The sequence below is a fragment of the Ceratosolen solmsi genome, unplaced genomic scaffold (assembly GCF_000503995.2).
Source record: "Ceratosolen solmsi marchali unplaced genomic scaffold, CerSol_1.0 scaffold56, whole genome shotgun sequence".
NCBI classification, from domain to species: Eukaryota; Metazoa; Arthropoda; class Insecta; order Hymenoptera; family Agaonidae; genus Ceratosolen; species Ceratosolen solmsi.
Window position 1 is genome coordinate 6,492,082 of NW_011948425.1, and position 24,358 is coordinate 6,516,439.

Consider the following 24,358-nt stretch of genomic DNA (forward strand, 5'->3'; position numbering starts at 1 on the left):
GATTTATAGAGATTTATTACCAAGAAGAAAAATTAATTTTCGTAATTACAATCTGCCGAAGAAACTAAAAAAGACAAAAATTTAACTTGTACGGCGATATTTTTATTTAAAACTTACAATTTCATTTTATAAACTATAGTTATATATGACTATTCCTATGCGAAATATCTTGAACATTATAGGTTATCATCACCAATGTAATCTTAGCATTATGTATCGTTAATGGTGTAACAATACGCATTAAAGTAATTCAAATTTATATTTTAGTAACTATCGGTAAAGGATAGAATCTGTAACGGAGCATTAAATATTTACTATGAAACTTATAAACAATGGTCAACTATAGGTAATGGAAATCGTTAAAATTAAAATTGTATATTAAATTTTAATTATTTAGCGACGTTTGATAAATATAAATGTTTTTAGCTCGAACATATTTTGCATGTAATGCACAAATTAAAAAAGTGTATTAAAGCTATTAAAAAGCATTAACATTACTTTAATATATTTTATGCAAAATAAGATAACTATTTTTTAAATTTAGATATTTAGATATTTATTTGTCTCTGGATATTTTAGACGTTATTCGTTAAAGATCTTTTAAGTTTATTTTAAAATATTAAACACATACATTAAAAGAGAAACATAAAAGATAATGCAAATGTAAAGATAATAAATAATAAATGCAAATTTTTATAAAAAATATTATATTACGTAAACTGTAAATCTAAATATTTAAACGTAAATGAAAATAGTCACATAATGAAATTCTAAAATGATCTGGGATATAAAAGATGAAAGTAAATCTGTATTGAAAAGTTCTTATATTTTTTATATATAATCATCATATCGATTAAAAATGTTATTCTTTCGATCTAATATATTTAAAAATTATTCATTTATCAACATTAAAATATTGTATATTATGAATTATTTATTCTATAAAAGTATATTTTTTTAAATTTACCTCAAAATTAAATTTTTTAATAAAAATTCAATACAATTTGATTTTACTTCATAGTAATTGATTGTATAATGCAAAGTTAAAATAATATTAAAATATTTTTCTTAATTTTAAAAGGTTTGGATGTCCAAAAATAATTTATATTGAAAATTTTATACGGATAAGCCAATGTGAAACGAAGAAAGTATAAACTAAAATTTCTTATATATACATATTTTAACAATTATATAGATATTTAATTACATGAAATTATATATATATATATATATGTGTGTGTGTGTGTAATATTTGATCTATTGGGATGTATTGTTTCGAAAATAATAAGTTTAAATATATTTCAATATACAATAATATAGAAGTTTGATAATAGACTAATTTCTATAAAAATTTTTATTTATAATAAAAAAATGAACATTCTTTACAGTCTAAGCTTCAAATTATTTTTAGAATATTAATGTAGAGTTATAATAATAATAATTACTAGAATAATAATTTACAAGAATAATGATAGTTTTAGAACAATAATGCTTTTTAGTAGGGACTCGTGAAAACAAAAAATATTTACTAAAACAATATCATCTAATTCTTCACAACAACAAAAATTATTAAAGTGAAGTAAAAATCCCATTTACTTTTACAAATTATTCAATATAAAAAAATGCAGTTAAAAGTTCATGTAAATCGATGAGGATTTATTATACGTTACTTTTCTGATCAGTTTGAAAAGATATATATTTTAAGAAAAAACGAAGTTCGTGTTTGAGAAATGCTCAGAGCAGATACTACTTACATACACGGAGTACCTCTTTATAATACAAAATTCATGATAAAAAGAAATTTATCACTTGTTATTTAATCTTACATCGTATTCTATGTATTCTTAAGAAGCTTCTAACTAAAATAAAAAGTTTAATGTATTAAAAATTCTGGTGTGACATACCTCGCAATATCCCTATTAATGATGTGTTTATTTTTTTTCAGCCTTTTCTCAATAGTTTTTCTGTAAATTTCATAATTCGGTTGAAATTTATATTGAACTTTATCAAAGAGCTATAACGATATAATATAAAAATTATCTTTGGTAGATTAATAAAAATACAATCTGTTTATTAAAATAAGACAATAAAAATATTGTACATTATACTTCTTTGATGAATATTCGGATTTAAGTAATATAAAGAAAAGATATATTAAACAAACAATATTTAAGAAAAAAAAATATATATATATATATGTATATATATTATTTTATATGAAATGTATCATAAGATAAATAAAAAGAAACTTCCTTGAAAAAAATTAATTTTCTTATAAATATTTTAGGCTCATACAAATTTATAATAATTAAATTCATACAATTCAATAACAATTACAGAATTCATTTATATTAATTATAATATTCTCTATCTAATTATATTTCTCTTCTGCTTCTAGAAATTATGACTATGCATAATTGCCATGACACGGTTCATACATAATACATAATTAAATAGAATCGAATTTTATACGAGTTTGTTTGGAGTGTCGGCGTATAAACAATAATAATTAAGTAATACATAGAATGTAACATTAATTTTATTAATTTGGATAGGTAGTACATGAAGATTTTATATGTGATCGTTGTGCTTTGAAAAAAAAAAAAAATTATTATTTTTAACAATTTCCAAGGATTCGTGTAAAATGAGTTTATTTATCAAAAGTATTGTAAATATAGAAAAAATTTTAATAGTAATAGTGTAATATAAATATAAAAGATTATTTAGAATTTAATAACATATTAAATATAATAGTTATATTGTTTAAGAAATAAAAGGTTTAAAAAAGTTTATGAAATTTTAGTAATTTCTTTCAAAATTATTTATCTTTCATTTAAAAGAACTTAATTTAATGGATAATTATAAATAATATATATATATATATATATATATATATAAATAAAAGTTCATTGTGAGTCATCACATAATAAAAGTTACAGGAGTCTAATTTAGAATAAAGCCGTTGCTTTAAATAGCATCACAGTGGCGGCAATCTATCATCATTTATTTTATAATTTTCTAAATAAGAGAAAAGCAGGACATTGAAATTGAAAAAATCCCCATGCCGAAATGGCCAAGGTTTTTATAAAATTGTTAAAATCTCTTCAATTGCAATTTTTAAATTCATAAGGCACCGTCGAAGTATCACAATGAGAGGAAACGATGCATTCGTAGGGTGTGCGGACACGAGGTTAAAAACCCGCTGTTCCAAAACTCAAAACTTTCATTCACGAGATCTCACGTCTTCGAAAATTAATCCGTGATTCGTTTCGTCAGGACTTTCCCTCATCTCGGCGCCCTTTTTCCCTCGCCCCCGATTCGCGCAGCATCGTCTGCGCGCTTCTCCGGATCTCTAACGCCCCTATATAAGGCGTCGCGGCGCTTATATGTTACCAGAACATCGTAGGCTTGTCCGCTGTCGCTTGATAAATAATCGAAAGTTATCACCGAAAGTAGCTAATGTCACAATTATTGCAATCCTCTCTTCTTTATTAAAAAATTTCATAATTGAATAATTGTTTCATCTTTGGATAGAATTAATTCTTTCGAATTCTGTAGGGACGAGGTAAAAAGTCATTGATTTGAGAGCGTCGCAATGGCATTCTATTTTGCATTTTAGATAATTGATTGGATAACAACTGCAGTAGTACCCAGAAGATTTGCATAAGTGAAAAGTGTTTAATCGTGTAACGATCAGTGTTCTTCTTATAAAAACTTAAAGCTTCGTCCTCTGATACCCGATAATTCATCGCAAAGCTTTACGATGGTACGTTACGACTTTCATCATAATTTTTAATTGCAAGATTAAAAGTATAATTACTTGTTTGAATATTTTACACTAAAAACTTTACTATTTTATTTTATTTTCTTATGTTTTACTTATCATCAACATTTCCCATGTAAACTAATAATTTCTCACCACGTTACAAAGCACGTTTTAACAAACACAGAATACAATAATTTTACATTGTAAATATATAAAAATTAATCAAAAATGTTAGATGATTTAAATAGCCTCATTGCATTAAATGAACTTAAACATAGATGTTTATATATAAAGTTTTGTACATTTAATTCAGTAGTTTCTATCGATCATTGGTCAGGCGATCAACAGGAGAGGTAAGCGCTAAGCGGGAGCAACAAGTATCCGTGAAAGAGAGATATTCAATAGTAAACTTCATTGTATCAAGCATGTCTCGTAATATTTTACTCCTTATCCAATTAACTCTCTATTGTAAATAAATAAGAGATTGCAAACAACCATATTAATATTTCGAGGTAAATGTACTTATATATATATATATATATATATATATATATATATATATATATATATGCGCACGCGCAATTGCGTGAATTACAAAAAATAATAAAAATAATATACATTCATAATAGCATCAAATATATTTACTTTTAAAGTATCTATCTTTATATTTATACAACAATCCACGGCGAAAACAGTGCTGAGCTTTAAGCTTTATACATAGGGTAAATAAGCATCTATAATTATACAAGAGAATACAAATTAAAAGTAAGTTAAAAATTGATATTATTTACATTTTAATTCTTTTATTGATTTAAATAAGTTAAGAATAATAAATTATAGACAAATATTATACTTTAAATAGTTACAAACGTACAGCTATTGTCTATATTTACATAATATATAAATAAATATTTAGTTAATATCTATAGTCAAACAGAAGAAAATGAAGCCTTTAAATAATAAAGTAATTTGCGAATTACATTAAAATGAATCTAATGCATGGCGAATTACAATTTGAAACGAATAAGCTATAATTTAAGAAAATTTTACATAGTCCACATTTTATAAAACTTCAAATTCAATTATAAATTACTCCATTATCAGACTATCATAAAGTACAAGTTCTTCATTATTATTTGGCCTGAATAAAATTTAAAAAAAAAAAGAAAAAAGTATATGTTCATAAATAGATACATTACTCAATTAATAAACAATAAATAAGAATTTATACTTGAATCTATTCTTCAATGTGGTTTAACATAAGAGTAAGAAGACACTTCCAATATTATTACATATTGACAATCTGTGCATTTTTTAAATCAAAAACATTTAGCTGCGATTTGTTGATACAATATCGTCTAACAAAGTATAAGTAATTCAATTGGAATATTATGGTGTGCTTATTGCGTATCCCTTTGTCAAAGCAGAAACAAATTTTAAAATACGAATCGTCTTGAATACATTCGATAAGGGCTTCGTGAATATATAAATAATTCTTTATCTCTTTGGTAAATACATATGTACTATATGTACTGAATTGTATAGAATTCAATTCAACTATAATAAAAGAAAATAATGCTTATATCTAGGACATTTCATGCACAGTATTCATATTGAAATAAAAATTGCAATCCTTTAATACATCTTGCTGATATACAAAATTTTCAATTTCTACTGAAAGCTTAATCATTACTAAATACCGTGAAATTATTGTTATCGATTAAACTTTTAAAATCAAATTTTTATCTTTTATTTTTTAATATTATACTTATTATATTTTAAAAAATGTATTTCACAAGTTTATGTACAAATACAATTATTATTATTATTTGATATTTTTTAGTTAAACTTGTAATAATTAATTATAATAATTATTATCAACATATAATAATTGGATTTTCAAACGTTCAAATAGTGTTTACTAATAGTGTATGCATTTGTGATAATATTTGCAAAACAATATATTACAATATCAATTCAATTAGAATAATAATTAACGATAACATTATATTCAATTTGATATTTCTTGAATCCTAATTTATGCAACAGTGCTATAATTTTATTGATTTATGTATATTTACTAAAGATTCCTCTGCTACGTGGGGTTCGGAAAATATACATATTTTGATATTTTTTATGAAAATAATTTTTCAACTTAACATTTTTATTTCTTAACGTATGATATGAATTGAAAATACAATATTTCAATAATTTAAGAATATTAATGTGTATTATTATGTGTATTAAGAATATAAAAGTCGATGAACGATAATATTAACTCATCTCAATAACTATCTTTGAATAGCCAGATTTTTTAATATTACGCTAAGTTTCGGTTTAACGAATCAATAATAAACATTGACAGCCTTAAATGTCAACTAATAATAGAAGAATACGTTTCACAACATAGTTCTCTCACAAGTTCTAGCGGAAGCTGCAATTTCAAATAGACTTTATAAAAGGAGCAACGTAAGAAGCATCGCTCCGTGATCTCGTATACCCAAGGGATTATATATTGTCGTAGGTGTGGGCTGAGAAAAGATCTCGCAGGACTCTAGAGAGATATAATCGATCGGCTGTATTTCGGGTGTAAACAATTCGGAGCTGCTTATTTCTTTGCCTCACTAATTTCCCCGAAAATCACGAGATCTAAATCATCAAGCAGATAAAAAAACGAGATAAAAAAGAAAATCTTTTTCAATAAGCTGTTAAATCATATCCAATTGGCTTTATCGTCATAGAATCGCCGGACTATGATAACGTATCTTCACAGGTCTATCCATTCAATCCAATAGACTGCTTACGATGCATAGGATTAGCCTGCTTTTTTCATAATTCACGATGGATGCGAGTATTCATAAGATATAATCTCCTAGTACGCTCGTTACCCCGTACAGTTGAAAAGATCAACCCGAGTCAGAAGGGTGTACAATGGCGGTTTTTTGTTTGCTTCATCTCGCCACTGAGTCGTTACTTGGCAATTGCAAGCAAAAAGTGATTTAGCGAAATAACATCGTTGCCTGCTTCTCGAAAAATATAATGCAATGCAATTTTATCTCTATTTTACAAATTTATCCCCAATTATCAATATTTCTCTTTAGAATTAATCTGCGCCTCATAAAAGGCAATAATGTCGTGCCATTAAGTATCAGCTGTGCGACAAATTTTCATAATTATTATTATTATTATTAAGTGAAGCTCTAAAATGCCAATCCGATTAATTTTATTCTGAAGATTGTCTAGAGTAGATAATGGAATATTTTTGTTTTATCTAATACTTAATACCAATCGAACATGATGTTTGCCACAATATAACAAACAAATCAAATTTTTAAATATTATTTGCTTAATTTTTCGAAACACGCTCAATTTGATTGGAATTAAACATCTTTGAAATTGTTTATTTTACCGTATTAAACAAAAATTTAATAGTGGATAAGTTAACATTAATTTCATTTTTACCAAATTAATATTGAAATTTAAAATTTTGAAACATTATATTTCTTGACTATAAATAAAATGTTTTTTTCTTTTCAATTTTTATCGAATATTCAAAGAGTTTTATATAATATATACAAGTAATCCGCATGTTTTTATTAAAAAATTTATATTAAATAATTTTAAAAATATTTTAAATATAGAGTGGCCTAAAATGAAAGCAGAAATTGAATAAAAATCAGTACATCATTATTCAATTACAAGATTATCGGTACAACGTATATTTATAAAAATAATATCTGTGATTTTAGTTCCTCTTATAGTAAAATGTAAGCGTCAAGTTTAATATAAAATTATAATAACTAAATATTGTTCTATATATTTCAATTACAATTATAATTATTATAATTTTATTACCTTTATAAAATATATTTATATAGAATAATAATAAATATATTAAATTATTTATTGGGGGATTGTAAATAATCTAATATATATAAAAAGTATAAAGTTCAATGTATATAATTTATATTATAGAAATATATTCCCTACTACTTCAAGTATGTAGATATAGATAAATATAAATATGTGTGTGTGCGCGCGTGTGTGTACAGTTTAAATCTATATATCTATATAAATCTTTATATATAAATCTAAGTCTAAACTTTTGTATTTCAGATGCGCTGTATTGTCTTATTTTTTATTGTACTTCTAAATATTCATAGTTTAAAAACAGAGTCTGTCGACTATACTCTAAAAAATAGTCGAATGGATATTCCAATTTCACTTCACGAGGAAAAAATGAAAGATCTGACATTACTCTCTCCGCAAATAGACGATAGCAGCGAGCACGAATGGAATAATATCGAATTGAAATATCAGCCGAACAATTATAGAAAAATTGTTAATTTGAATGATAACGAAGAATATAAAAATGAGGAAATTGGTAGGTATAATAAACATTATAATTTCATAATATGATTATTATTTTATGGAAAACTTATCAATATGACGAGGTGATTATTAGAAGTAGTAATCAATCTTATATATTATCAGCTTCATAGTTTAACTTTTAGACTGCAATCAATTCTGTTAAAATATAATATCCAGAAACTTATAGATAAAAAACATAATGGGTAATAACAAATTTTTTACATAAAATGAAAATGAAAATTTTTAATTTTATTTTGACTATTTTACGCAAATTTATAATTCTAAATGTACTAATTCTTAATTTTTTGCATTAGAAAATCTAAAATTCTATTATATTGAGAACAAAAATTATTAAATTAAAAAAATATATATTAAAAATTTGCATTTATAATTAATTTTTAATATCATAATATTATTTATTTTTATTAATAATTTATTTCATGCTTACATATAAATTACGTAAAAAAAAAAAAAAAAAATAGAAATATTAAACATAACACGAATACATTTAAATATTTCAAAGTAATAGAATATTAGTAATAATAAAATGTAACATTGTGAATAAATGGTTGTATCTACATTAAATTTCTATTATTATCTTATTTTATTTAGAAAAAAAAAAAATTTTTCTACAAAAGTGTAACATGAATAATATACAGAATATTATTGTATAAATATTAAGGAAGAAATTAAAAAACAAAAGGTGTTTATGATATACAAAAATTATAATAGAAATTAAAGCGTTTAATTTAACTTTAATTTTTAAAATATTATTAAGTGAAGATGAATTCAAATTTAAAAGGTTAAGCTTAACCAATACGTATTACATAATTTATCACATTTATTTTCATATTTTTTAACATTTATTTTTTATTATACAATGAAATTGAAATTTTCTAATTTCTATGACGATTTTACTGAAATGGCTAATATAATTTATTATCATATTTTCTTAATTATCATAATTCAATAATATAATATAGTACCATAATAATTTAACTATAATAATTCATGCATTGAATTAAAAACATTATATTTAAATAGATATAATAATTATTAATTATGAATAAAACAAGAAACACAAGAGTCGTATTATAAATAAACTTTTTGCAAGTTATAATGAACAATAAAATTTATCGATCGTACTTCGTATAAGTCGTAAAATAATCATTTATATTTTTCTAAAATAGAAGTATTGTACATTCGAATATGTAAATAACTGTTTTATATAACTACAATATTCTCAACACTTTTAGAATTCCAATGTTTATTTATACTCGATTATTAATAATTGTGATGTATTTATTTGTATGTACATTATGATTAAAATATAGATAAATTTATATCTGAAAGTTAATTGCTAATAAAAAATTAAATGATATTAATTACTATACTTTAAAGTAGTCGCTTAAAATAAGATTTAATGCATCATACTTACACACACGCACACGCACGCACACGCACACACACACATATATATATATATATATATATTATGAAATTTTATTCCATTTTTGTTAATCTTAAACAGTGTTTAATATTTTTTATATAGATAAAACTATAAAAAAAAACATAATGAATTTTTATTATTTTGTATTTATTGTATTTATTTGGTACATAGTGTTAGAGATAGAAGAAATGATATACTCATTTAGTTATATATTTACGCACGACGTATTTAAATAATTATTGCCTTTATTCATATAAAAATTCCAAAATCGTATATCATTCTGCATCTATAGGATATATCTTATAAAATTTTACTTAACGATAATTAAATTAAAATATTATTAATTAAAATATTAAATATAATCAAAATTGTTGGAATACATTCAAATGAAACGAAGAATATTTTATCGCAATAATATTTGTGCGTAGTACTATTTCAAGTCGGTGTTCATACTTTAATACCAACCGTTATTACCAACTATTAAAATTAGATAGAAAAAAAAATTGTTATTTATAAACATATAATAATATAACTTTATAAAATTATCTTAATTTATTATACGTAATATGTCTTCAAAATAAGATTTTTTTATGAATAACTCTACACTTTCAATCTTCAAAAATTAATAAATCCAGACTACAATAAGAACTTTAATATATTGTTTCAAAATATTGTCACTATACAACAATATACAATTTATATATATATATATATATGAATAAGTAATCGCTTCGAATAATTTATCACACACTACACAATAGAGATTGTTGTAGTCAATTAAATAAATTTGCATTACAATTTCATAAATACAAATATACAGTGAACTTATTATTTTGTCTTCTTATATATCAATGTTACGAATGTGCTCTAATAGATATGATAAAAAATTTAATTTTACACCTATATTTTTATTATATTAAATAACCAATATATACTAATGTATCGATTACATTTACAAATACATTTAATACCTTATAAATTGAATATATGATGAAATTGTTCTAGCATTTAATAAAGGTATATTTTTAATTAATTTGAAAGCTTTTATTTTAATGAAACTTTGTAAAATTTTAAGCAAATATTTTCAAATTATATAATGCAAAGTTTGGTCAGTGCGTTATAAATGGTCGACACCCGCTGTCGGGAACAAACTCAGTGAGTTCGCGAGTAAACAAATGCAAAACTCAAAACCAACACGCTTAATGCAACTTAGAAGTGATCGCTAATTACTGCCACCTGACGCTTCAGTTCATACGTGAAATAGTTTCTCAAACACGATTTCTCAAATGTACTTATTTACTCTGACTCAATATGTAGGCAGTGAACAAAAGTCCAGGAAATTATTCGTTTATAAGCGATTGGGACTAAAAATGAAAAAAAAAAATAGGCAGAATTATTTCTTAAATATGTTAACTACAAAAAGATCGTACGAAACAATAAATATGTTCTTTTAATAAATTAGGATATTCATCAAAAATAGATTTCAGTTTCTTTTATAATCAGAATGCGGTATTATTGTCTGTTAGTATTAAAAAAATCCAAAATTCAATATTATCAAATTCATAATGTTTTTTAAAATGTCATGAAGGAAATTTGCTTTCGTCACAAGCTTGTTATACTGTTGAACTTTTTAGATTTTACAGATGATCAGTTTAAATCAATCGATCAATTAAATGAGGCGCAATTGATACAATTATCCAAATACTTAATCAAACTTCTACAACGTCCTGATCTTTGGGAAGCTCCGCTTATATTAATAAAAGATCCTCAGGATAACGTAGAAGAGAAAACTTTTCCTTTAGAATTTGGTCTTCAAAATATCTCCAAGAGATCACGTTATTATCGACGATATCCATGGAAACGCCAAAATTCTAGGTATTTTTATATTGTGTAATCATTGATTTGTCAAACTCTGAAATATAAAATGAATCTCTAATACGATAATTAGATTTGCAATTATTCTAATAAAATAATATTGACGAGAAGAAACTTTATCACTAACGATATTGCAAATTTGAAATCTCTTCTACCTTATATATACATCTTTTTTTTGTTTTTTTTTTTTTTTTTTTTATTAAAAATTACTAATAGTCAAAATATATAATTCACGATCGCTTGTAATTTGACATTTAGTTTAAATAATTAGTGATTAACTATCGATAAATTTCGATAAAATGCGCTTAACTCTCCGATTAACAATTGTACTGATATGTGCTTTAATGAACATAAGGTATTAACCGTTATTTAAAAAATTATTAGCAAAGAATTGTTTTCTATCAATACGTTATATGCATATATTGGATATCGCATTGTTCATTAAATTATAATAACTGATTAATTTTCGCAGATCTTATAACAGCATGGATTATGATCCCTATAACGCTTGCAACCCAACGAGAAACGATGTATTTCAATTGTTGGGCTCGGCAAGGAAATAAATCTCGTTTTGTGAATTTCTGCAACCGTCGTAGACCCGCCAGCGCCGTATACACGAACATCCGCTTTCTTGGGCGTAGAAAAAAATAAATGTGCATAGTCATGAATTCCTACTCTACTGATCTGTCGACCTGTTAATAAAAAGCCTCCCACTTATTTGTTGTTACATAATTCATTTCAGTGGGTATATATTTAATTTCAATTTTTTATTTTATTACAACGATTATGGGAGAAACAGAATTATATGTTTCAAGTCTTTAAATTAAAAGCACACGAATAAGCTGATTTGTGATTTAAGTTCGTATTTTGTTATTCTGTGTTAACTATAAATGTATTCTGATCACGTAAATTAGCTGAATGATTTTCAATAAAATCTCGATATCTGAGAATGTCGATTCCACTCCCGATTCACGGATAATTTATTATACGCCATAAGTTCTTGAAAAATTGTAACTGTAAATGACGATCGAAAGAATCGTACAAATATCGCATAAAAAACTTATATCTTTCACATACACACTTATGTTTTTCTTCAATGCAATAAGAAATGTAATATAATAAAATGAAACTCTTATCTTCAAGAATCAAATAAACAAAATATCCTATTAATATAATATCTGATGATGATTTTAATATCAATATTATTATGAATCATGGGTCCCTTAAATAAATAGAAAACAAATTTTAGTATTAGAGTATAAATAAAATTTATTATTTGCAACATGTGATTTAATTTCTAATCTGTAACATATGTCTGGCTTAATTCGAAGGTATAATTTATAATACTTTAATAATAATTGTAATTATTTTACTAGAATTACGGATTACGTTAAAAAAAAAAAAGAAAAGAAAAAAAGAAAAGAAAAAGAAAAAAAAGACATTGGCGCTTTTTAAAAAAATATTGTTTACTTCAAATTTACTGTACACTTATTCGTATAAGAGTATCAAAAATATTAAATACAACTTTTATTTCCTTTATATCCTAAATCTCAGAAAATAACTTGTTTGAAGATTCTTTAAAAATTTGAAGATTCACCACATAAAAGTTGTGAAAAGCTGACGTTGAAACCTTTTCCTGTTCCATTAGAATCGGAGACAAAGTAAACATCCATAAAATTTACTTTTGTTAAGTCAAGTATCGCTGCAAATATTACATAGAAAATAAACTCTATAATCTAAATTCTAAAGAAATATGCGTGTATTTTATATTCGTAAGATGTACACATACTTTTAAAGTTCTTTAAGGAATTTCCACAGTATTTGGTATCTTCTTTACTAATTGAAAAATAATCTTTAGCGCACTCTTCGCTTTGTTCTACGTCAAAGTCTCGTACGTTTATTTCTATATTACAGAAATTTGAAATTTTATGAAACCTGCAAATAATATAATTATCTTATATACACGTGGAAACCATTAGTATATTAAAATATTATTTCAATAGAGTATATAATAAGTATATAAACATTATACCACATTGTTATAATTGTTCAAAATTACAAAAAAAAAAAAAAAAAAAAAAAAAATATATATATATATATTATATATATAGAACAAAATATCACAATGCATTGTAAAATTTAATTGATAATTATATTTAGAATCCATTTACCGATAGCACTTATTGATATTGTTAGGATAGTTATTTGGATATAGCGGCGACTTTATTTCTCCTTGTTTATCATGAATTTCCTCACATTCCGATGCTATTGAACTTACAGATCTGCCATTTCTTGAAATTGGATAAGCAATTCGTAAATTTCTAGTTGGAGCGCCAAATCCAACACATTTTACGTGCTTCAAAATTGCTTCTTTAGACGCAATCACCCAATCTAGAAAAATTCGATTTTGACATCTGCCGTCAAAAAATCTCTCGTGCGTCCCAACCGCAGCTGAAACGCCTTGAATGTCACTGTTTGGAAAGGGTACACTTGGTCGGGAATATAAGTATCCTAGATTACGTTTGTTTCTTATATGTGGATTGGGATCAGGCATTGAAGGATAAATAACCGTGCTGTTCGGAGAATTTATTAAGCTTCGTTTCCCTATCACCGATGGCAAGACATTCGTTTTCCTTTGAAGGAAACCAGAATAATTAGGATAATTTGAATTTCTTGGATCATAAGGATACGAGGGATTCTGTGGATATAACGGATAGGATGGATACGAAGGATAGGATGGATTAGATTCGGATAGTCTGCAAGGTTCTTGAATTACATCGATTAGAAATCCGGAAAATTTAGACCTCGGATATCCCGAATTCATAACGAATATCGATTTAGCAATGTAATCTGTAAAGGATACTTGAAGACTCAGACCACTTTTACAGCCACAATAACGTCTGCCGTCAATCTCTACATAGCCATAATTACAATACTGATCGTCTCCGCCAAAGTTAAAAAATCGAAAATTTAAACGCAGCCGACAAATATCTGGAGAAGATTTTGTAATTGTATATCGGCAAGAAAATGTATTCCTGGTTGAAACGCCACCGGGAAATCCAGGACTGGATAGCGAAAATCTTCTGCTCAATGGCATTCTACAACACTCTCGAACTTGGCCATCGTATCCATTGCCCCAATTATTACCGAAATTCGAATGATAATTATCACCAACTGGGAAATTAAAAGCAGTTGTGAAACCAGAATTGTAGCCGGAATTGTAAGCCGAACCGTAAGTGGGCGTAGCAGAATTGTATGCGGCATTATAACCTAAATTATTTCCAATATTTGAATTGAAACCAGGATAATTGACAGCGATCGGATTAAATCCTCCGCTTTGATAATTTGATAAACCATGATTTATATTATAGCCGCCCCCAAGATAATTTGGAGGACTACCGGTAGGATAATTCGTCAGTTGATTATTGATGTTTACTGGATATCCAGTAGTTAAATATTTATTCGTATAACCATTTTGATAATACCTACCGGGATAATTTGGCAACGGTTTATTAATACCTTCGTTATTATTTGAATCGACTAATCCATTATTTGGATCGTAAATGAGATTCGATGATGATCCAAGTTTAGCTACGGATCGAATCGATCCTTGATCTTGAAATGAATTATAATTGTTTCTTATTGAAGTGCCGGCGTTCTGGTGATTGTCACAATCATTCGACACTTGCAAATCATAATCAACGACTTCTAAACCTGGCTCACCGTAATTCCTATGCGGTATTACAATCGCTTTACGAACTTGTTCCGATGAAGACGAGCTTTTATCTAACGATCCCAAAGCATTTAAATTATTGGAAGATCGCAAATTCGAAAATGATGCCGCTGAACTTTGACTAGGTAACGACAATTCGTTCGGTAACGACGATAAATTATCAAAACTTTGGCTACTTGAAAGATTACTCTGTACGCTCCCATCGTTGTTTCTCGGCGGTAAAAAAAGATATGAATTTATTCGCGCGGATTTTTTATTGGTATCCATTTCCATGGATGACCATGGTGTCGCTGAAGACGAGACGTTGACACTGATATTAAATTTAGACGTGTCGTTTATTCGCGGATATTCAGTTAATAGATTCTGTTTCTTGGATGATCGAAAGCCCGTAACGGAGCTATTACGGCCTCCGTTAATTTCACGGCTGTTGGTAATCGTAGGCATATCATTGGCACCAAAATCATCTCTACCCTCCTCTGTGAATCCCCTGTAAAAGCTGCGAATAAAGTATAACGTTGAGTAAAAGAGAGAGAGAGAGAGAGAGAGAGAGAAAGTATTTTTATTTATTCTTTGATAAAAAAAATATATATATATATATATTTCTAAGCATGTTATTTAAAAAATTTTACTAATTTTCGCTTACAAATATATTTGATAATAAATCGATATCAGTGCTTACTTATATAATTTCTAGTGTAAAAATGTCTATTCAAAAGATTAACTCTTGTAAGTATTTTTTTTCTCTCTTTATTAAAACTCAAATATTAAAACAACCCATTATAAGATGTTTAATAATTTAATAATTGAATAGAATCATTTATACAGCAATAATAATAATAATAATAATAATAATAAATCGCGGTATAAATTGTAGCTTCAAATTTAAAAATCAAACTACGTTAAATATAAATAAAATTTATAAATGCATGACAAAGCGCACACGTATATTTTTAACAAATGTAGGAAGTAAACTTTTAACAATTTCTGCTATTTATACGTTGCGATTGTCATAAAGACTTTAATCGTTCACAACGCATTTACGAATACAGATAATTAAGCACCATATTACCATATTTCCAGGAAAATTCAATTCTAAAAATGTCAATATATTATATTAATCGCTTCCTACATTATTATTTAATGTTTGAAATGGGGAGACTAACAACGTCATAATAATTTATATTGAATATGAGGAAAATCATAATGATACAATCACTGTAAAATAATTTCAATTTTCAGATAAATATTAATTGATATTATACGATTATATGTGAATTTTTCATAAAATCATTATTCGTATAACGAAATTGAGCAAGATCTGTCGGAAGTACCTTTAGTATAGAACAAGAACTGTATAAAACAACTTTTGCTTTTTTTTTTGTTTTTTTGTTTTTTCGTTTTGTTTTGTCAAACCACTAGCTTAAGACTGTAATAAAATTGCGGTAACTATCCTAAATACTTACTGATGGTGATTAAAATTCAAATTACACGGCACCGCCGTAGCGAGTATCTTGAAACCTTTATCGGCATCACGATCATCGGAGTGAAAAACAACGCTCAAACTATTATTCGTGCCCTTAAATTTACGCAAACCAACGACGTTGCCGCAAAAAATGTGTCGATCGCCAACTTGCAAGTAATCCCCCTTGCAATTATCCGAGCCCCGCACATTGAAATCCAAGAACTGTAGATGAAATTCCTGCTCGCATTTGCCCCACGTGTCGCCTTGAAAGCGATAAACGCAATTGAGCCCGTCGGAATAGTTGCGCGGATAATTAGGACTGGTGATCGTGTACTGAAAGCCCCGGTAAGTACCGCCACAACTCCTCTCCTCGCAAAAAGCCAGAGACGCGAGGTACGCGACGATAAGGAGAGCCTTCATCCTCGATCGGCAGCCTCCCGCTTAATTATAAGCGAGTCTAGTCAATAAGCACGTCACTGCGTTTGCGCGATTATAGCCGATAATAGCCGATATTGATAGCGCGAGCCGTCCCAAGCATCGCTTAGGCGATCTCGTCCTAGGCTCCGTCCTCTCGACTTCCGATCTTTTCCGTGGTACCGCGAGCTCCCCCGGGCCGGCCAAACTCAACTGACCGTCCAAGCGCCTCGCGCCTATCTCTTATGACATTCGTCTGTTTGGCCAGCCCAAATATTTCCAGTTTTCACTTGCGCGCCGGATCTGTTTGTCAAGTGACAGACTAGAGTTGGGAGAAAAAAAAATAGGGCGTGCCGAAGGATGTGTGTATAGAAATCGATCGTGAACGAGGAGGTGGTGGAGGCGGCGGAGGCGGCGGCGGTAGCGGCGGCGGTGGCGAAGCTCTCTCGCGCGCGCGTGAGAATCCAAGCCACCGGGAGTAGGATATTCCCTAAACTGCGTGACTTGAATATGAATGTATGCGTATCGCTCGAATGCTCGGTAGTGAAGGTAATTGTGACCATTATCTCATTTTCACTTTTTCTTTTGTTCTTCTTTATTCACTGTGAGGTAGATTGGCGGAACACTTTTCGGTGACTGTATTCGGTGACAACATTCGTCTTACATTAAAATACGCGTTCGCAACTTTAATATAACCCAAGGTGAGGTCATAATACATAAGTAATGATAATAGGATGTGACATTATGATAATTAAATTAATTTAACGCAGCGATGATCCTAAAGTTCTTGAAGAAAACTCGTGAACGTGATTAAAAATGGAATACTGCTGTATTTCAAGGACGTTTGGGGGCGCGCGATTATCATATAAAATTGAATATAAATTGAAATCAAAGCTTGGACGTTATGTCTTTGCGCTTCAATTGGGCGTAAATAATTCCGGACGGCTTATCCACTGGTAAATAAACTTCTTTATTCTCGCCTGTCACCAATTTGGAAAATCTGCTCATATCTATGTCGAAATAGTGCTTATTCGGCATCCTCATTTCAATGCTACAAATCTGGAAAAAGTAATCAATTCGTGGGCATTAATTGCGAGAAACTTAGTATTCATGTGTCGGCGAATTGTAATTACTCGTTGCAAGTACAAACCTGATTGACTTTGCTGAGAACGGACTTTTCAGTGAGATAGAGCGTATTTTGTACACTGGGCGAGTTGACACCGGTTGCCGGTGGCCCGGCGAAATTCTCTAAAATACAATCCTTAACTGTTAGCCAAACATCGTCAAAATTAACTCCCAAGGCAGTTGAGAATTGCCAAGAAGCTGTGACTGTGGTACTGAAGATACGATCATTAGCATCGGGCAATGTGCGATAGTCATCTTGAATAAAATCGGTAAATGAACTTTTCGTTGTTTTGAGTACTCGAAGATTTTTCAATCCTCCGCGAATTCTAGGCGATCCTGCAACGATAATAATTATCTTAACTTTATATTTTATAAATATTGTTTAATAGTATTATATAACCATGTAATGCGGCTTTAAAAAAAAAAAAAAAAAAACAACCTAAAAACGAATAACAAACAAAAAAAATTTCTTATGTTTATTAAAAGTCATGTTGAAATTAGCTATTAGCCATACTACAAAAAAAAAAAAAAAAAAAAAAAATTGTTAAGATTTGTTGCATTGAAAATTTTTTCCGTATCGATATACTTAAGAGGGGAATGAAAAATTTATTTGCATATATTTTCTGTAAAATGTGTTCACTAAACACTGTACGTAGCAGTATTCTGTAATGGAGATGTTCGGAAATTCCAAAAATTTCTTTTTCAACTTATAATGTAGAACAAAATATAGGTTTTTTTTTTTTATTTTTTTTTTTTTTTTATTTATTATTTCTGCTTCGAAACATAGAAATAGAAGCATAGATTTAAAAGAAATTTTTGGCCATTGTAAATATGATAGTTTTAAAAAAGAAATTAAAAAAAATGTAATACAACATTTTACGAATTAATGCCTATGAAATGAAAAGTATTCGATAGAGCAAAAGACCTGCTTATAATGCAGTAGAGAATGTTAATTTAAATATTCGGTGAAAATTTCATTTTGATTATCTAAGACGTGTGTGAGTAAGATTTCCGGTCGGTTGGTAAAAGCTTGTTTGGTGAAAAATTCCTATAAACTCTCTTTTACCATCTTAAGTACGCAGTTGGTTGGTCATTATAGTTAAAAGTACAAAAGAAAAAAACACTTAATGTGTTGGTGATCTACGTTCCAATGATCCTTAAGCATCCTATTGCAATCGATAGGAATAAATTTTCGTCTGATACTTTAATTGTAGCGTTATCTCTTGTTTGCTATCGATACGATAGATAATGATATTTGGATATTTAAATTTCAAAACTGCTTTTTTCTCTCCTTGTTTTTTCTCTCTTATTTCAATTCATACACGGTATTTGTTTCCAACCCTTCCATACATACTTCGATACAACATCATCATGTAAAAAGGTAATTGCATAAAAGAAAAGAAATTCTATTGGCTCGTCTCCGCGGATGAGCGCGCGAATCCTTACCGTTTCGCAGTTGTGTCACTTGGCAATATCTCGTCACAGTGGGTGTGAAGACAAAGGCGTGATTATGAGGAGCCCCGTCGACCTCGTGCCTCGACCAGGGATACTCCTCGACGTTCACGTTAACCTCCTCCACGTGCTTGTATTGGTTGAGGAAGTGCGAGCAGAGGAGAATCCCGAACTCCTCGGGACATTTGACGCCGTGTTTCTTCGCCATGACATATATCGTGTTCTTTTGGCTGTCGGTGGCGATTATGTCCCGATTATCACCCTTCACGTAATCCTTTTGCGTGCCCAGCCGCAGGTGCACGTCGATCTCGTACTCCCTGATCTCGTGACGCAGTGAATTTTCGCGATGCACGTACAGTAGCTTCACGTTGTTCTTCCCGTAACCATAAGCTCCGAGCTCGAAATCCTCCCTGTTACAAGAATCGCCATTAGTTGGGTAGATTTTTTCATTAATCGCTAAACACACACCCAGGCCGAATTGTTTGATTTGCTTGCCGGATTTGTAAAAATCTTCGTGAGAATTTCTCGATATCGCGTGCATGCGCGTCCGGCCGATTGATTGCCTTACTACGCACGCTCTTAAAATATATTGGCAAAGCTCTCGAGACGATGATTAACGTATCATGAAAATTAGTATTATATTGCATCCTTACATAACGTTCCTTAAACATCGAATGAAATTTAAAATGTGTACACGCGGGATGGGTCGTTAGGAACGCGTATTTGTTCTGTGTAAATATTAACTGGTGAAATTTTCGAAAATAGATGACCTCATAAGTACAACGGATACGTAATCCGGTTCGTCATTTTTAAAAGAAGCTTAATGACAAATTTTGCTCTTTGTAAATATCATTAAAGACACTCTTTTTTTTTTTTTTAATTCTCGGTGTTAAAAATTTATCGTAAATGAAATTATTAATATTACGCACAACACCATTATGTATGACAAAATAATTTCCGTATAAATTAAGGCCATTCGTTTGGCACTGCTGTGTTCAAGCCATTATAATACGAATAATGTTAATAATAAATACCTTAAACTTTACCTATAAATTTATAAAATACACCTACATTTAAAGACAATAAATATATTGCAATCGACAATGGAATAATATTTATTTATAACAGGCTTTTAAATCTTATCAATTTTATCAGCTGCGCCCAATGTCTTTATCAGTTAAGAAATAAAGTTAAAAATTGCTTAATTATTAATGGAATATAATAATATTAGTATTGATCAATAAGGCAAGCACGCACACGCGCGTACATCGTGTATTATGTAATAGATAGCTGCAATCGAACTCGATCGATCCGTGCTATTATTCTTCTTAAGAATTCTTAATCCGTAAGAGCTTCGTTCGAATTGTTCATAGTACACCCGCAACAGAAAACATGCAGCGATAAAATTTATTAGGCAAGAGTTATGAAATGTAACACTTACCTGTCAGAATCTTGCTCGGCGATAAGATTGGGACGCACATCTTGTCCGGGGCAGGATGTGGCGTTGGCCGTTTGCCTCCGAGGGCATTGCAATTCCTTGGCTCTATTCATGGTCGCGATTTCTCCCTTAGGCGATTGCTTCAATTTTCCAAACGATCTTCCTTGGCCTATAATCGACAATGATCCATCGGCAAGCGATCCAAACATACTCGCGTTAGACAAATAATGCATCATCCGACGATAACTGCTTATAGATGATAAGGGGCGATTAGTTTTCGAGTCAAGTAATGTTCACTATTGAGTTTGTCCCGGTATTGCTTTTTATCGCACACATAATGCATTAAATCTTATCGTCATTATCATCATCATCATCATCATCATCATCATCATCATCATCATCATCATCATCATCATCATCATCATCATCATCATCATCATCATCATCATCATCATCATCATCATCATCATCATCATCATCATCATCATCATCATCATCATCATCATCATCATCATCATCATCATCATCATCATCATCATCATCATCATCATCATCATCATCATCATCATCATCATCATCATCATCATCATCATCATCATCATCATCATCATCATCATCATCATCATCATCATCATCATCATCATCATCATCATCATCATCATCATCATCATCATCATCATCATCATCATCATCATCATCATCATCATCATCATCATCATCATCATCATCATCATCATCATCATCATCATCATCATCATCATCATCATCATCATCATCATCATCATCATCATCATCATCATCATCATCATCATCATCATCATCATCATCATCATCATCATCATCATCATCATCATCATCATCATCATCATCATCATCATCATCATCATCATCATCATCATCATCATCATCATCATCATCATCATCATCATCATCATCATCATCATCATCATCATCATCATCATCATCATCATCATCATCATCATCATCATCATCATCATCATCATCATCATCATCATCATCATCATCATCATCATCATCATCATCATCATCATCATCATCATCATCATCATCATCATCATCATCATCATCATCATCATCATCATCATCATCATCATCATCATCATCATCATCATCGTCGTTATTATTATTATTATTATTATTATTATTATTATTATTGTCGTTGTCGTAATTATTATTATGCTATATCTTAGTTGAAGAACTTATAAACAAATTATTACGGACGAGTCTCGCAATAAGTATTTTATCTTTCACAGTTTGCTTCTTAAATAAGATGAATTTATATAGATACTTGTTTCGGTTATAAATAAATCTTTGTATTAACAATATGTAATTATAAAAAGCAAGTCGTGATTAACCAATAACACGAATATCCGTAACACAATGTCATTATTACTGATTAAGCAATTACCAATAAACTCTTTTTTACCAACTGTGTTTTTCCTAATCTTAATTTTTGTAACAATCATTATTCATTATCAATATTTATTCCTTTGATGTATACAGCTTATTAACAAAATTTGAAAAGGTTAGTCGAGATAATTTTCTAATCAAAAATACACAACGAAATGAGTTTGCACAAGAATTTCAAAATGTGATATAACTTTTCGAGATTTCATATTTAATAAACAAGATAATTAAGATAAAGTTTATTGGACAGAAGTTTTAAAGACCTTAGTTACTGAGTGTAGCAATTCAATTAAAAACACTTTAAATTATTAATCGAATATTGCGAATTGAAAATTTACGATGTAAGACATGAGAATTTGATTGAACGACGACGTAATTTCACTGCAAAACTTAATTACCTAAAAAATTAAAATCTATTCATTTATTCTACTCGAGCTCCGAATAAAGATCGATTGAAAGAAATCGAAGTATCGAAAATGATAATATAAAAAATTATATAATCTTCGGATGATAAGCTGTTTGCGTTAAGAGATAAATTGAATGTGTAAATTATAATCAAATGAAAGTGAAACTTCTTTTAAGCGTATTTTACATATCGGTTATCAAAATTGTCGATATTGAAGTAAATCTTGACTCACTTTACAATGTATTTCCCCTCCCCTTCTCTTCTTATTGATATACGGATGATAGATTTCCAAATAAAGAATAAATGCTTAAAAAAAGTACAGCCGATCGGAAGCGACACACGATGAACAATTTAATGCGCGGGAAGAGCCAAACGATGAACAATTTACTGGGCGACTTTAAGGGTGTTGGCCTTTATATGAAAAGCGTAAGATCAATCACGTGGTACCAGGAGGCTTGCGATAGGGCAATTGCGTTATGCGCTGTCTTCGGCGTAAAAATCCATCCCCGGCGACGTGTCTACGAGCCCCCGACTCTTATCTATCGAGCCCCGGAAGCTGGGCACGATACGCATTAAAATTTTACACACCTACATGCGCGCTCATACATCATATCTACATACATGCATGCGTATATATGTAACTGACGCTATTGTTTACACAGCGAGGTCATGTAGACGTGCATTGAGCGAATAATCGAAGCAACAGTCCCGCCGCCAATCCCGCATGAATGACTATTAACTGATTACATTTATCTATTGTTCCTCCAATTACGATATTATTTGTAACCCAGGAATACTATAATGGCTGGGTTTGGACTTGGAAAATTACAAAAATCTTTACTCGGAAGTTCGTATTTACCTGTGCAGACAAATAAGTTGCCTTTCATACTGGATTGCTTGGATGTATTGAAAAACTATGGGAAAAAGCAAGAGTTTCAAAACTTCCTCCCACGTTTCTCATTTTATTGCATTGAATATTTGCAATACCTACCAATGAGCATAACAAAGGCTTATTATTTTCATATAATTAAGTTAAATTTCCGAAATTTACTTTATATTCGACATTTTGCTTCAAACAACTACTGATCGGGCACACTTTTGTAAGAAATCGATTATTCAAATTCACGGAAGTTCAGCTTGAAATATTAAGTATAATAATAGACTTGAAACAAATAATATTGAAAGGAATTATGTACTTAACCTAAGTGTTTCGACGAACTTTTCAAAACAGTCGATTTATCATAAAATGTAATTCTAATACATATTTATAAGATCATAAAAATATTATTATTTACTTATAAATAAATTTAAGAAAATGAATCATTCATTTTACAATATTTTTATATTACATGGACTTGATGAAATAACCATTCGATATAAAAGGGGATAAATGCATTATATAAATTAAATAGAAATTTAATGCTTTAAATAATTTACA

At 28.9% G+C, this 24,358-nt stretch overlaps 3 protein-coding genes across 4 annotated transcripts; 1 reads left to right on the forward strand and 2 right to left on the reverse strand.

The window, feature by feature from the left end:
- The first annotated feature begins 721 nt into the window (after nt 1–721).
- LOC105362969 (uncharacterized) lies at nt 722–12,093 on the forward strand. Its single transcript, XM_011500529.1, has 4 exons — nt 722–800; nt 7,883–8,150; nt 11,222–11,462; nt 11,935–12,093. The coding sequence occupies exons 1-4, from the start codon at nt 795–797 to the stop codon at nt 12,023–12,025; spliced, it is 606 nt and encodes a 201-aa protein (XP_011498831.1). The 5' UTR covers nt 722–794; the 3' UTR covers nt 12,026–12,093.
- An 819-nt stretch (nt 12,094–12,912) lies between these two features.
- On the reverse strand, nt 12,913–23,247 carry LOC105362972 (uncharacterized). Of its 2 annotated transcripts, none has more exons than XM_011500532.1 (4): nt 23,153–23,247; nt 13,634–15,691; nt 13,252–13,397; nt 12,913–13,164 (listed from the first exon to the last, which is right to left on the reverse strand). In XM_011500532.1, the coding sequence occupies exons 2-4, from the start codon at nt 15,637–15,639 to the stop codon at nt 13,040–13,042; spliced, it is 2,277 nt and encodes a 758-aa protein (XP_011498834.1). In that variant the 5' UTR covers nt 15,640–15,691; nt 23,153–23,247; the 3' UTR covers nt 12,913–13,039. The 2 variants fall into 2 exon arrangements, with proteins under 2 accessions (XP_011498834.1, XP_011498833.1); XM_011500531.1 differs by lacking the exon at nt 23,153–23,247 and adding an exon at nt 16,659–17,416.
- LOC105362970 (uricase) lies at nt 17,489–21,436 on the reverse strand. The gene is made up of 4 exons (XM_011500530.1): nt 21,090–21,436; nt 19,643–20,058; nt 18,222–18,532; nt 17,489–18,130 (listed from the first exon to the last, which is right to left on the reverse strand). Exons 1-4 carry the CDS (start codon nt 21,320–21,322, stop codon nt 17,960–17,962), a joined length of 1,131 nt encoding a protein of 376 aa, XP_011498832.1. The 5' UTR covers nt 21,323–21,436; the 3' UTR covers nt 17,489–17,959.
- Nucleotides 23,248–24,358: the final 1,111 nt, after the last annotated feature.